The sequence below is a fragment of the Bos taurus genome, chromosome X (genome assembly GCF_002263795.3).
Source record: "Bos taurus isolate L1 Dominette 01449 registration number 42190680 breed Hereford chromosome X, ARS-UCD2.0, whole genome shotgun sequence".
NCBI lineage: Eukaryota > Metazoa > Chordata > Mammalia > Artiodactyla > Bovidae > Bos > Bos taurus.
Window position 1 is genome coordinate 20,253,254 of NC_037357.1, and position 15,389 is coordinate 20,268,642.

General features: G+C 43.8%; 1 protein-coding gene across 1 annotated transcript; it reads left to right on the top strand.

Moving 5' to 3' along the window:
• Positions 1-1,587: 1,587 nt before the first annotated feature.
• On the top strand, positions 1,588-14,275 carry LOC112445051 (CD40 ligand). The gene is made up of 5 exons (XM_024988553.2): positions 1,588-1,878; positions 4,114-4,245; positions 8,400-8,457; positions 10,345-10,407; positions 13,079-14,275. Exons 1-5 carry the CDS (start codon positions 1,723-1,725, stop codon positions 13,453-13,455), a joined length of 786 nt encoding a protein of 261 aa, XP_024844321.1. The 5' UTR covers positions 1,588-1,722; the 3' UTR covers positions 13,456-14,275.
• The last annotated feature ends 1,114 nt before the right edge of the window (positions 14,276-15,389 follow it).

Sequence of the window (15,389 nt, forward strand, 5' to 3'; positions counted from 1 at the left end):
TCTAAGAACCGAAGCCTCTGATTTGACTGATCAAAGTTTATCACATGCATTGAAGCCACCTACTTGGCAGATGTAGTGAGATCTGGGCCCAGGACAGGATGCTAGGGCGTGGGAGGGGAAGAGAGCAGGTGGTAACTATGCAGATAGCATGCCTAGCAGAGGAGTTTGTTACATTTTCTATTTGTCTCTCAAAACAATTTTATAGGAATCACAAAAGCAATCTTATCATGGTTCTAGAAAAAGTTGGGATGTAGGATAGGGATTTCCACAGCTGTTTTTATTTCAAAGGCAATCTGATAAGACCATCAGAAGCCATTCAGAAATGGGTAATTCTACACACTTCAATAATTCAGATCGCTGTCAAAACATTGGGTGTTTTTGAAGCTATTGTTGTTTGTTTGCTGTTTACTAGTATGTAAGGAGTTGGCAATCATTTGGAAAACTCCTCATAGGCTGAACAAATACCAAAAAACTTCAGATGAGAGTGATTTGCTATTGCTTGTTTCAAAGATTTTTCAGGCACATCTTTACTTGATTTCTCAACAACCTAGAGGACAGGCAAAGGAGGTACAATTGCCCCTTTGGGTAGGAGGTAACTGAGATCTGTAGAGGGAGAGATTTGCTGGAGGTTCACAGCAATTCATTGCTACCCCAAAATCTAGAATTCAGGTCTCTTAACTGCAGCCCAGTTTCCCTATTCCAAACTGACAGATCAGCATCAACAGTTATCTGATGAATTGGAACAGCGTAGATAGGCAACTTGGCTAAATCAACCTAATATTCCTACTTTAATCTCAATTCCAGAATTTTGGCCTGAATTACTCAAGGCTCTACTTCTCTTGGCCTTGGAGAAGTGTATTTTTCTTTTATTTTTTTTATTGGTGTATAATTGCCTTACAATATCGTGCTAGTTTCTGTTGTACAGCAAAGTGTACAGACATACACACACACACACACACACACACACTATATATATATATATATATATATATAATCATGTTTTTTGGGTTTTCTTCCTTGTAGGTCACCACAGAGCACTGAATAGGATTCCCTGTGCTATACAGTAGGTTCTCATGAAGAAGTGTATTTTTCTTGAATTATCTTTCCAGTTAAATTTTCTCTACTAATTGTTAGCACTCCTTTTTGCTTTATGCTGTGTAGACTTGACTTGAAATGCCACAGGGATTTTGTTGGGTTTAAAGACGAAAGAAATCTTAAGGAGCCAGCAGCAAGCCAGTCATAAAATCAATCCAAACTTTCGTTGGTGTTTCTTTCTTTCTCCATCTATCAGGTTCCCGCTTTATATTAGTAAGATTGAAATTGAAATAAGCCTATTGCTGGTGGATTCATCTGTCACTTTCCTTGAAACTGGTGAACCCCATACGTTAGACAGTGATAGGAAAATACTGCCATTGTCTGTTAAGGAGTCTATGACATTTCAAGGCAAGAATGAATATATGGAAGAAGAAACTTATTTCTTCTTTACTAATGAAAGGGAAAGCCTGGAAGTGAATGATATGGGTAGGTTAAAAAAAAACAAAAAACCTTTACGTAACTTTTTTGCTGGGAGAGAAGACTGCGAAGCACATTTTCCAGGAAGTGTGGGCTGCGACGATTGTGCGCTCTTAACTAATCCTGAGTAAGGTGGCCACTTTGACAGTCTTCTCATGCTGCCTCTGCCACCTTCTCAGTCAGAAGACATCATTTCAACTCTAACGCAGCATGATCGAAACATACAGTCAACCTTCTCCCCGCTCCGTGGCCACTGGACCACCTGTCAGTATGAAAATTTTTATGTATTTACTTACAGTTTTTCTTATCACCCAGATGATTGGGTCAGCGCTTTTTGCTGTGTATCTTCACAGAAGATTGGACAAGGTAAGATGAACCATGGGTCTTCATTAACTAAATTTAGGGTTCTTATTGATGTGTGGGTTGGTTGGATTTAGTGCTACCCAAATGATGGACAATGTTAAGAACCCAAATAGATAAATGGTCTCGTCGCATAGTGGTTGTGGTCTAGTTAGTGAGATATTCTATTCTTTTCTCTGGTCAAGACCCTTGACTCTGGAGTTAGACTGCTGGGTTCAAATCTTGACTCAATCCCCTACTCGTTTTCCGATCCCGGGCAAGTTATTTTACATTTCTATGCCTCAGTTTCCACATCTGAGAAATGGGGATGATAATGGTACTCATCTCATAGATTAAATTCAAGCTAAGACCAGAACCAGGCACAAAATAAGTACTGTGGAGACATTAGCTATAATGATTTGTTTATGTTTTGCTTAAAAAGTAAACTTTTTTTTTTTTCTGATGGAGACAACTATTTTTCTTCTAAATTTTCAACTAGAGAAGGAAAGCATCAATTTGACCTGAAAATTCATAGTGCTTCGGGTTAACATAGGCATAGAGAAGTCCCCAATTTGCAACTTTAAGTGGAAGTGGTGGTCTCTGTATAATTCTCAAATGCTGATTGTAGTTGTAAGCTGCTCAGTTTCCCTCTGAGATGTTGTGCATTCTTGAATAGCCAGACTTGTAGAACAGAAGAGTGGAGTAAGTTAGTAGGTTGCTCTGCATTCTTAAGAAAATGTTACCATTAGGATTTATTCTGTTTCCATGTGTTTACTCCTCTCCAGTGACAAGCATTATTGGCTGTGTTGACAAAATATCAATCATGGATGAAAAAGAGAAATTTTATCAATTATTTGTCTGGTCTGGATGTGGGAATTGTGGATGCACAGCATCTGGAGACTGTGTTTTCTCAGGGATGTGCAAGGGGTCTTTATTGAGCCGCCAACCTTGAATTACGACCATAAGATTTTCTAGCAGGATAAGGTGGGGCAGGCAGAATTGAGGCAATTCACTGGGTTACTACAAATTTTAGGTTTCACTGCTGAGAAGAGTGGGATTCTGTGTCTGGTTGTTTGTTCGTGGGCTGGTGGGCTCTGCTAATCAAATGCCCTGCCAATCAAATATTTCCCCTACCCTCAATAGGGAAATATTGACCTGGTAGATCCCTGGGTGGGGGAAGATCCTCGGGAGAAGGGAATGGCCAACCCACTCTAGTATTCTTGCCTGGGAGAATTCCATGGAGAGAGGAGCCTGGTGGGCTACAGTCCATGGCGGCGCAAAGAGTCAGACACTACTGAGCGACTAACACATACACACACAGAGACTCAATTTACCCTGGCACTTGGGTGTTCTGTTAATGACAGTGAAAGCTGCTGCTAACTGGACCTTGTTTTGAATCTAAAACTGCAATATGATACAAGAAATGGCACAGAATTTTAACCAAGTGACTTCCATACATTTAATTATTTTAGGACATCAGAAAATAAAAATATCTCAACTTTTGGAATGAAAGATGATTTCTTAAAAATGTAAATGCTTTTTGCAAATACTAAAGTTAAAAAGAGAGAGATGTAATTAGACTTTGAGTAATTGACACGCATTACAAATCCCCCTCTTTTTATAAAGCGCTGGATCACAAATGTTAAAACTAAGTGGGCAAATTAGCTCACCAGAAAACTATTTTATAGATTGTGTTTATAATGACCTATCGTTATTGAAGCAATGGGAAATATGACCATTAAAGAATGTTGCTGCTAATATACATGGAAAAATGTACAATTTGTGATGAAATTTCATTAGAATAGCTATGATTTCTACCTAGTGTTTCAGGCAACATCACATTTTCTTTGCTGGCTTTTGTAGATTTTTTAAACTGCTAATACTAAATATCACTAATTCAGTATCATTGCTTAGTCGCTAAGTAGTGTCTGACTCTTCGCGACCCATGGACTGTAGCCCTGCCAGGCTCCTCTGTCCATGGGATTTTTCCACTAAGAATACTGGAGTGGGTTGTCATTTCCTTTCAAGGGATCTTCCCCACCCAGGGATTGAACCTGCGTCTCCTGCATTGGGGAGGCGGATTCTTATCATTGAGCCACCTGGGAAGCACCAGTCCAGTGTAACTAATGTGTTATCATTCCCCATTTATATTCGCAAAGCCCTTCTTGTGTGCTGAGGCCATGGAAGTGATTGTAGAGCAGACATCTTTAGCTGCCTTCTTCAAAATTACAATTTCTCATGTCCCTGTCATTTCAAAAATAGATAGAAGACGAAAGGAATCTTCATGAAGATTTTGTGTTCATGAAAACGATACAGAGATGCAATAAAGAGAGGGGGTCCTTATCCTTACTGAACTGTGAGGAAATTAGAAGCCGGTTTGAAGACTTGGTCAAGGTAAGGACCTCGGTCGTTGGGAAAAATATCATTGAAAAGTTTTGGAGGGGGGAACCTGCTAGGTTGGTAAACTAAAACCTAACCATGTAAAGTTTAAACATGTGTCAGGTATATGCTATAGATACAGGTAGACATACATATGTACACACGTGTATATGGGTGTGTATATGAAAAAGCAAAATTGAAGCCAAAACCCTATGGTTAAAGGGAAAGGAAAGTTTAAAGTGTGCTTGCTCATAGGAATGCCCTTAAGAAGAACAAAAAAGGCTCTCTGGAGAAAATACACACTTTCCTGGGCACATTCACATATGCATGCGAGCTCAAGACAGGCAGATGCCTCGGGGGAAAGGATGAAGTCCACCACCTTGCTTTTTGCATTTTCTTATCTTTCCATCCAAATCTTAGTGCCTTCCCACTGAGGACCCAGGGTCTGGTCCCCATTTCCCAGGGAAGCGCTAAACACTGGCCACTGCAGTGTTGGCAGGCCACCAGTTAAGGGTTTGCCTTCACTGGGGGTGATGGGGACTTCTGAGCACTGATAGACTCTTAACATGTGAAGGAACGCTTTGCTTCTCTCATGATGGAATTTCAGGTACCACGTAAGTAAGATCTTTTCCTTTACTGTGAGGAGAGGTGTGGGCAATGGGTGATGGACTGTCTCAGTGCCACTCGAACCAGACTCCATAGAATACCCCTGCTCATGGAGCCAGTCTGCTCTACGGCCAATCAAGACCCAAGGCAGAGAGTTTGAAGTTGTCTTGCCCAACAGACTGGTGCCCAGCATTAAGTCACTGCAGTGGTTCATGTTGTTGTTTAGTCGCTAAGTTGTGTCCGACTCTTTGTGACCCTATGGGCTGTAGCCCGCCAGGCTCCTCTGTTCGTGGGATTTCCCAGGTGGAATACTGGAGTGGGTGGCCACTTCCTTCTCCATCAGTGACCTATGATGGGTACCTAAAGCAAGAGTTTTGGGACAGTTTACTGAGGATGTGCCTACAATATTAATCCCATCGTCGTAGACAAGGGGTCTAGGAGCTCTTTCTCCAGAACAGCATCTAGAAATCGTTGTGCCTGTTTCCCCCTCAGAACAAAGTTAAACATCTTGGGCCCTCAGGGGACTTGGGGGTTGTGAGTAGGAGGCCACATCCAGGCTGAGGACAGTGCTGTGCCAGGTGGGTGGGTAGCTAGAGAAACCAACAGGAGTTCTCAGATACAGATAATGTGTCATTTAACCCAGGAGTGGAAGGGCCCGAGATCTTATTTCTGAGCTTTTTCCTGTCCTCCTATACTGTCCCTGGTATATCATTTAATCCAGTAGTGAGGACTCTGGGAGCTTATCCCTGAGTCACCTATGGGAATCAGAATGCAGCTCAAATCTGTGGCTGGCTTTTAGGTTCTCCACAGGAATACAGGTTTTAGAGGAAGACTCCTAACTCTTTACATGCAAGGCTTGGAAATGATTTGAGCTTCTCTGGTTCCTTGAGGCTTCTGGCCAGTATTACAGAATATTGGAAGGTGTTGCAAATTTAAATGTGAATAAATCCACTTTGAGATCAATGCTTAGCATATTAAATGTGCTTGACTATGTGATCTTGAGCAAATGACTTCACCTCTCTGGGCCTCATTTTTCTCAGTTATCCTATGAGAGGGCTGAGATGTTCCGCCAGGCACTACCAGCTTCGACATTCTATAATTCTCAGATCAGCCGCCAGTTCCCCCAAAGGCATTGAGAATGGTTGTTGGTTTCTTCCCTCCCTCTTACTGAGAGTTTACTGTTGTATTCCAATATCTCATGGCTATATTTCCGGTCAGATATGCAAAGCTTCCCAAATCAGCTACCAGGAGAAAAGCAATGAAAAAGTCAGTTTGGTCTCTCTGCTTATACTTGCATGAAAAAAATGGCAGCTCCCGAGTTTCATATTCTGAAAAGGCAGACCTTCCCAGGCATGTCCACCAGAGTGCCTCCTGTGAAACAGAGGAAGCCTCTTGCCTCCACTGCTGTGGGGTAGAATCCGAGTCAATGTCATCTGCACCTCCGATGCCCACGACAGTCGGACCCAAAATACTCCAGCTCCCCCTCCTCTTCCAATGACTGACCCCACTCCAATATCCATGCCATGAAACTTCTCATTCTAAAACAAAATATTTTGGACTTTTTTTTTTTAACCCAACAGGCCAACAACAAAATAATCCCAAATTAGATCATTTGTATTCTTAGCTAATGTTAAGAAGCCTCTAAAGGCTTCCCTTCTGGGTCACAATCTGACTACTCCAGAGCAACCTAAAGTTTGAAGCTCAGGAATGGATGTTCAAAATCATCAGATCCAATTATCAACCCAGAGCTGCTGCTTCTCCCCACAGTCTCTACCCAGCAGTCCCTCCATCTCTGTTGGAACGCCTCTAGTGACAAAGAACTAATTCCTGAGGCAGGTAGAACCGAGCTGTCACTCTGGGCAGAAGATGGGATTCATGGTTGCTATTAGGTAAATGGAGGCAGCATTTTAACCAGTATAATTTCACATTAAATCTTCCTCCCCCCCCCCAACTGCCTGTTAGAATGATCAGTTCCTGGATTGTCTGCTGGCCAATGCCCACGATGTCTTTGATAAGGTCAGAGCATCTCCTTTTCGAGTTAAAGATCAACCTATCCAGCCCTGCCAATAGAGTTCCCACTAAGAGAGAAATAACTCCTTCTAGATTTTCTAAAATCAACTTTAAAAAGTCTGTCAGTTGAGGTGGGGATTGAAGCAAGAGAAGGGGGAAGGCTCTGGGGTGTGTGGCTGGGGGAAAGTTCACAGAAAGGCAAGGCCGGACGCATAAAAGACAAACTTTGCTGACTTCACATTTTCATGTTGGCCAAGCCCTGACACCAGGGCAACCACCTAGTCTAAAAGTATCTCGACTTCGATCATCACACTCCATCTTTTGAAAAGACACGAAATACTCTTTTGTTGGCTTATTATCTTACAAACATTTTCCTGTCGCCGCACTTTCAAGCCACCACCCTTGAGCTCAAGTGGAAAGTTGAAGCTCTGAGCCCCATGCAAGCATTTTGAGGCGCAGGTTGCCCATTAGGCTCCATGACTTATACTCTCACACCTGACACCTGAGCCCCTCAGTAGTAACAACACTAATTCCTTTTAAGGGAGGAACAAAAAGGAGGGGTGCTGTGGAAAATTGACTCCAGGAACAGGAAGGATCACAAGCCTTTGATTATCCAAAGATGTGAAAATATTATTGCCTTCCTCCTTTGTGCTCAGAGCAGAGGGTGATGGTGTGGGTTAAGCCCTGCCTCAGAGTGTGATCTCATAGTTTCTACTCTCGGCTTCAGCCTCAGACTCCTTGGGTGACCTCATGCCTGCCAGTTAAGCCCACCAGACCTTTTATTCAGTATCTTTAAAATGGCAACAGCAGCCTTTACTACCTTCCAGACTGTGTAGACGACACTCTCTGCTAGCTTTCGTAAGGGCCTCTAACCATCCTGCAGTTGCTAGTGAGAAGCAACCCCTTAAGAAGTACTGTGTTTGCCTTGGAATCTCAGCTGCACTGAGACATTACTTAGGTTTCTTCTATGTAGATTATTCTAAATAAGAACAGGCCACATGAGGCAACCAACAACAAGAGAATCTCTTCAGCCCATTGAAATGGACAACAAAATTTAAAAATGTCTGAGGGTCTTTTCAGGGTCTGGGATTTCTTCCCAATGTCAAACTTACTACTTCCATTTCCTAAGAGGTTTCAGACTAAGTTTATTCTAATAGATACACATCATTTTTATGTTTATTAACATTCTATCTACCAGTTCCCAAGGAAGAATCAGCTCCTCATTCAGCATTATTTGTCGATATCTCTCAGAGCTGGGGAGGTTGGGGTCAGAGGAGGGGTCAGGATGGCAACCTCTGGCCTGGCACAATAACAGAGCCCAAATTCTGTCTCAGGTCTACCCCTGGGCTTTCTGGGCTGTCAGCTCATCTGTCAAAACCCTGGGCTCTGAATTACAGTAGGATGGAATTAATGACAAGCTCAGAGTCTATACGATAATCCTGACCAGAAACAGACAACAGAGTAATGACAGATGTCAAATGCATGCAACCTCTCTCTAAAGGCCCCGTCAGAGTTCCTTTCAAAATGACCTTTTGCTATGATTCTTATTTTAGGATATAATGCAAAACAAAGAAGTAAAGAAGAAAGAAAAAAACTTTGAAATGCACAAAGGTAGGTTGCTCTTTACCATTCCTATGAATACTTAAAAGCAAAAAGGAAGCTTTAGGCTGATTGTATTGAACAACGCCAAGCTGAATCAGGGAACCTTTAGCCCTGGAAATAAAGCAGGAACATGGCTGCGAAATCAACATCTTCCTTGGTGCCTGTTACTTGGAAAGGATTTGTGTGGACATATTTACAGGGAAGGCTGTGCTCCTTTAGTGCTGACAATACCAAGTATGAAGAAATTGTATTATTTTCAACACTTTACAGCAACCATACAGCCTAGCGCCACCTACGGAGGATAAGATGACCAGACAGTCGGCATTTGGTAGTGGTGTCATTCATCACTCAATGATGACAGTTTTTCATGGGGAACCACAGCCAGTAGAACCTCAGGGATCAAGAAGTGATTCAGTATGACAGCCTTGTTCTTTGCTCTATTCTTGATGTCTGAGCATCTCAAACATCCCAGAGTTGAAGGGACTTCTTGACGGTCCTCAAATCTCATACCATTCCCAGGTCATGAATCTCCTTCACACTAGCACTAACCATCTTCCCTCTGAACAAACATGCCTAGACACCTTCTAGCTCATAAAGCAGCCTGGGCCATCTTTGAATGACTAATAATTAAAAGAAGGTTACTATATACTCAAGAGAAGTCTTTTCTTCTCTGGAGTTGAAATTTATTCTTGTAATCTCCATTCACTGAATTGACTTCTGATCTTTGGGGCCATACTAAGCAAAGTATATAATTCCTCTTCCATACAGCAGCTGTCCAGATGTTGAAAATGGCAATCATGGCCCCTGAGCCTTTTCTTCTCCAGGATAAACCTCCTCAGTGTCTTCCACTGTTCCCCCTTTCCAGGATTTTTCTTTCTTTTTCTGGACACACTGACTTCCCTTTTCCTATTAGAATGTAGCACCCAAAACCAATATAATAATTCCTGGGGTGACCTGAGCAGCTGAGTACGGGAGAAATGGAGTGTTGGTAGATGGGTGTTGTTAGAGAGACTACTATATCACAAAGTCAGTGTAAAGATGGTATGGCTTGTACAAATTTAATATACACAAAGAAATGCATTCATACATATAGAGATACAGATACTGTTCTCTGAGGCAAAGAGCTTGCTTTAACTGTTGGTCTGAATGCAAGGGGTTGCCTGATTTCCATGAAGGCTTTGCTTTCAGAATGACTGTAAAATATGTTGAGTGATACCAAATTGTTAATTGCCATGAAATTTGAGGAACGCACTTCATGTGGGTGCTGCCTAGCAGCCTTTGAGAAAATGATATACTTAACAAAACTGATCATTTAGGTCACACAACTTGACTCAGTATTTATAGGAGACCTACAAGGTGTCCAGCTCCAAGCTCATTACTGGGAAAAAAAAGGAACTTCCACATCATGTCCACACTTAGAAGATCAGCACAGCTAATTAAGGAGCAAGTCTACACGAGAAATGGTTGGAGGCAGATATACTGTGGCCAGTGCTTGACCAAATCAGGCACCGTGAGCATCTTACTAGTTAAGTGTGTAGGCATGACCTTGGGGCTCACTAAGATGACCAATGGATGGGAGCTTTCTTAAAAGTAAGATTCAAAATGTGTTTAAAGAGGATCATTTATCTTTAGCCCGTGTCAATCTATGTAAAGCGAAGTCAAGTACTGAACTACTCTTGGAAGAATTGGGCTCAGTGGAAATAATCAATTCAATTGTTTAGATTTTAGAAACAAACTTTGCCCTCTGTGGGAGGGATTTCAGGCCATCTTATGCTTCCATTCACATAATCTGTTTAAGTACAGTCTCTATGATTCAGCTGCAGAACTAGACTAAATTGTTTGGTGGCCAGTTTCGTGTTTCTTTGGCCTGACAGTTGGCCTTTGGTTTCATTTCAGGTGATCAGGAGCCTCAGATAGCGGCACATGTCATCAGTGAGGCCAGTAGTAAAACAACCTCTGGTAAGTCCAAAGCATCTGCGCATCAGTCACCTGAGTGAGGGGCAGGCTAGGAGGCTACAGTTGGGCAGCCTAACGATTAGGCTCCTCTCTTCCTTTGGGGCCCAATTTACAAAGCTCCCCAGACACGTCTCATGCGCTTGCCTTTGTCTTCAAAGTGGGCTCAAATGCACAGATGGGACTTAGAGGGACAAAAGGCAGTGGAAAGCAATCCTGATGGACTCATTAGGTTCTTGCTCTGTGGCTGATTCTGAATTATGAATTACTGGGTGGAGGGACCATTATGCTGACAACATAGAAGAGGTGGCAGGTAGTGACCTCTTGACTGGGAGCATCCCTCATTCTAACCCCTCTTCACTGTGTGTAAATGGGCCTCAAGGGGTATTTCCTGCCATCTTCCAATCCCTGTATGATTAATCCCCACCTCTTTGGGGCCAACCTTAGGGAAATTAAAGGTAAAATCATTCTGCAAAGATCAATAGGTGCCGGGACATTAGATTTTTCAGTGAAGTAACAATAGATGACATACTGGAATCTTTTCAACTCTGAATGATTTTTCTTTCCATATATGTTCTGCCATGATTCTAGCCCTCAGATCTTTTTTCCCAAATCTGTACCTCATACTAACTGGTGTTGGAGAATGTGGCCCCTCTGATAAACGGATGGAAATATACACATTAGCATAAAATCTCCCATCTACATAAATGCAGGCCAAGAGCATTAGAGCAGTCTTTGAAAATTTCAGCACAGTGCTCTGGAATGGAGTTCTAAGCAGTGTGTGTGTGTGTGTGTGTGCGCGCGTGCGTGTGCATATGCATATGCATGTGTGTGAGACACAGAGAAACAGAAACCAAGAGAGAGGAAAGGAGATACAGCCTCATCTCTGAGGTGGCTTGGGCTTCTCAGTGGGCATAACACATAGGTGGCTATCCCGGATCATGGAGTAGGAGCGCTGGATAGAAAGGTTTTGAACACTGAGGCTTAAGAACCATGACTGCCACTTGCTGGGTGACCTTGGGCAAGTCCCTTTACCTATGCAGCAGTTTCCTGTCTCACTTACTTCACAAGGTGACTCTGAGCATCAAATCAGCTAATATGGAAGAAAGTTATTCTGTCAAGCACTGTACAAATCTAAAGTGTCATTCCTTAACTGACTTCCCTGTAGCTGTCAGAAGAGTAACATAAAGCCCTTTTTGAATAACACTTACTCCCACAATGTTTCGTAATTCTGCCAGTACCCCTTTCTCAGAAAATACACTTAGGGGAGAGTATCACAACCATATCAGCATGTCCAGGGTGTTCATCCACATGATACTCTCTCATCCGGATTGGATGGATGCCAGCCACAGAGACACCTCTTAGAAGAATAGCTTGCCTTGGATAGATGTCATGGTGCTCCCACATCCTGTCAAAAGGTCCATGATGGCTCTTGATCCTAATGTAGTTGACAGTCTGCAGCCCAGTAGGTTTGCAGAGGATCAGATGAGAGTCACATTTCTTACCCCACCCCAGCCACAAACCTCCCAGACCTACTTGGTCATGCTGCTCTAATCCTGACCTACCTCTTACAGCAAGGACAAAAATTAGGTAAGGACTTGATAACAATAAACCTTGTGGACAGAAAGATAGGGAAACCGCTCATGTTTTCTCAATCAGATAGTCTAAAAGTGAACACATCATAATGAAGCCTTTCTAGAGTGGTCTGGAGGCCCACGCAATGTCAAGTATTTCACGATGCCTTTCCTGATTACGGAAGGGTGAGACTGAACAGGTGGCGTCTTGTACCCTGATAGGCCGAAGACCACCAAGCAGGAGTGAAAAAGAAATAGCTCAAGGAAGCAAACGCATCAGTACTTTCAGTTCTCCCCACCCCACCCCCCGCAGCCTTGCTCTCTGTGGGAGCTGAGATTTGAAATCGGCTGCACACACTACTTTGAACCCACTCAACATCTCAGCCGAGAAAATGGCACATTGTTGGTGGGTACTCTGGCTTAGCCACAAGAATACAGGCACTTTCAAGTTGGTGGCGCCCACTACAATGGGAAATCAAAACACACAGTGAAATGACAGGTTTATTTTCATACTTCCTTGCCTAATTTTAGTCGTTGCTGTGGGAGGCAGATTGGGTTTGCAAGAGCCCGATCAGGTAGGAAGAAATGGGGTCTTGTCTTTGCTCTATGCTGCGGCTGAATGAGACAGATCAGCAAGTCTTTGACTTTAGAAAATTCAAGGAAAGCAAGATATGAAAGTTGATATTAGTAACGCTTTGAGCATTTTGGCACGCATGATTTATGACACGGGATTTTTTAAGTCATTCGCACTGGCTGAAGTTCAAGGGTCAATTGGCTTTAAGAGTTTTTAAGGGGAGAAGGAAACTCCCTTTGCTCGGTTACTTGAGTTAGTCTGCACAGCGAGTCTCAGAGAGATTGACTTGCCCAAGCTTGAATAAGATCTGGATTGGAACCCAGCTCTGTCCAACAGTGCAGCCCAGGCTGGTTGGTCAGCCGTGGCTCCTCCATAGTCTCTGAGGGCTGGAGGGGTCCTTTAGACTCCCTGACGCCACAAACTTGCCTTCCTGTATGAAGCCAGTATCCAGTATGGAACTCTATTGTCTGTGAGAATCTGAATCATGTATGCACAACCTCACCATGGCTTTCCCCCTTCTCCATTACAGTTCTCCAGTGGGCCCCCAAAGGATACTACACCCTAAGCAACAACCTGGTAACCCTCGAAAACGGGAAACAGCTGGCCGTGAAAAGACAAGGATTCTATTACATCTACACCCAAGTCACCTTCTGTTCCAATCGGGAAACTTTGAGTCAAGCTCCATTTATAGCCAGCCTCTGCCTGAAGTCCCCAAGTGGATCAGAGAGAATCTTACTGAGAGCTGCAAACACCCACAGTTCTTCCAAACCATGCGGGCAGCAATCCATTCACTTAGGAGGAGTCTTTGAATTGCAATCGGGTGCTTCGGTGTTTGTCAATGTGACTGATCCAAGTCAAGTGAGCCACGGGACGGGCTTCACATCATTTGGCTTACTCAAACTCTGAACGGTGTAAGCCAGCAGGCTGCGGCTGGGCTGATGCTGGTGGTCTTCACAATCCAGGAAAGCAGTTAAGACAACTTCCCCGTTGAACTGCCTATTTATAACCCTAGTATCCTCCTGACGGATAACTATTTATTATACATCCCAAGGCATGTAGGGCTGCAATGAGTAAATTACTGGGCAGGGGAAACCCCAACAGGCCCTGATCCATAAGAGCTTATATTCTGAAGCAGCAACCCCACTGACACAGACATTCAGAGTCCTGTGAAAAGACACCATTATGCACAGCTCAAATTTGAGTAAACAGCAGAAAATTAGCCAAGTTTAGTTTTGTTTCTTTGCATGCAGTGTCTTTCAGTGGAGGATGTATTTGATTTCTCAGTGAAGATGCTGAAGGGAAACGGGGAGCTTCAGCTCACATTCAATCATGGTGGATTCTGGGTCCCTGGGGCCCTGGTGGAGATGGGGCAGACTTTAGGAAGTATAAGGCAGTAGAGAACCAAAACCCTACCCCCACCAGCCACCCTGACACTCATTCTCATCCTCTCTTTCTCTCCTACATACACACACACACACACACACACACACAGAGTCAGGCAGTTGCTCATCAAGTATCTTATTTCAACCCTGTTCCTGTCTCCACTACTGTTGATGGGGTGGGGGGTGGGGGGAAGAGAAGTCAGCTCTGAGGCTGCACACTCCTCCCTGAGAAATGACTGTATTTAAAGGAAACCTATTGTATCTACCTGTAGTCCTCATTGTTTCCAGAATGAAGTTGTGATTATCTTATTTATTTTTTGAATAATAAAGATCTCTTAACATGATTGTTGTTACTTTGCATCTGAAGCCCCAGGCAGGGGTGTGAGTTTGGGGGAGAGGAAGAGTGTGGTGTTTTCAGAAACTTGGTTCTGAAGCTTGTGGCACCACAAAATATCTTGGTGAAAGTACACTCCCTGGAGGGCTGTGATAGCCTCTGATGGATGACAGGGGAGCTTAGCCAGTGAGAAACTTGCTCTGGAAATGTTGCTGCTGCTGCTGCTGCTAAGTCGCTTCAGTCGTGTTGGACTCTGTGCGACCCCATAGATGGCAGCCCACCAGGCTCCCCTGTCCCTGGGAGTCTCCAGGCAAGAACACTGGAGTGGGTTGCCATTTCCTTCTCCAGTGCATGAAAGTGAAAAGTAAAAGTGAAGTCGCTCAGTCCTGCCTGACTCTTAGAGACCGCTCCTCCGTCCATGGGAGTTTCCAGGAAATGTTGCAGGGGATTGCAGAGAGGCTGGGTTTTCTTCTCAATTAGTCACACCTAAGTGAAGCTTAAATGAGAAGCAGTTGCTTATCTTTTTAATAGCTGTCGAAGTGGTTCCACCTTAGGTAAGAGGACATGGAGCAGGGACCAACCGAGGGGAAGCATTTGTCCCTCGGTCTCAGTTGGAGGTGACAAGACTGAGGTCACCTCCAATTGAGGGGGTTTTCACACAAGACGCCCAGAGTGGCTTCATCTGCCTTACCAGTAGAGGGCCCTTCCTCTGGCAAATACAAGCAGAAAAATATTACTGTAGCAATAAGAATGAGGCTGAGGAGAGGTCGGTACAGTTCTTGGCTGCTGGTCCTGCTCTTTGGTCCTCTGGACAGCACAATCCCTTCTTGGCTGAGTGACTCAGAAGGCCTTAGAGCATGAATTTCTAACATGAGGCTGAAGAGTTGCTGGACAAACTTGCTGGCTTGTGTACTTTCTCCAACAAGGGAAGTTTGGTCTGAGCCTGGGTGACATTGTGGGTTCAGAGATATGTCCACAGTGCTGTCTTGTCCTCTGGAGTGAAAATCCTTCTACAGTGTCACTCTCACATGGGAGACTTGAAGGAAGAGGGGCAGAGGCGGGGGCAGCAAGAAGACCCTGGTCCTGATCTTCTCACACGTAGGCCAGGCCCCCATCTTGCTGAC

What these genes read in the sequence shown, in the direction of transcription:
- LOC112445051 (XM_024988553.2), top strand. Translation starts at nt 1,723, where the DNA reads ATGATCGAAACATACAGTCAACCTTCTCCCCGCTCCGTGGCCACTGGA. An exon ending in TTCACAGAAGATTGGACAAG is followed by an intron (nt 1,879 to 4,113) that starts GTAAGATGAACC and finishes TTTCAAAAATAG; the next exon opens with ATAGAAGACGAAAGGAATCT. An exon ending in GGTTTGAAGACTTGGTCAAG is followed by an intron (nt 4,246 to 8,399) that starts GTAAGGACCTCG and finishes TTCTTATTTTAG; the next exon opens with GATATAATGCAAAACAAAGA.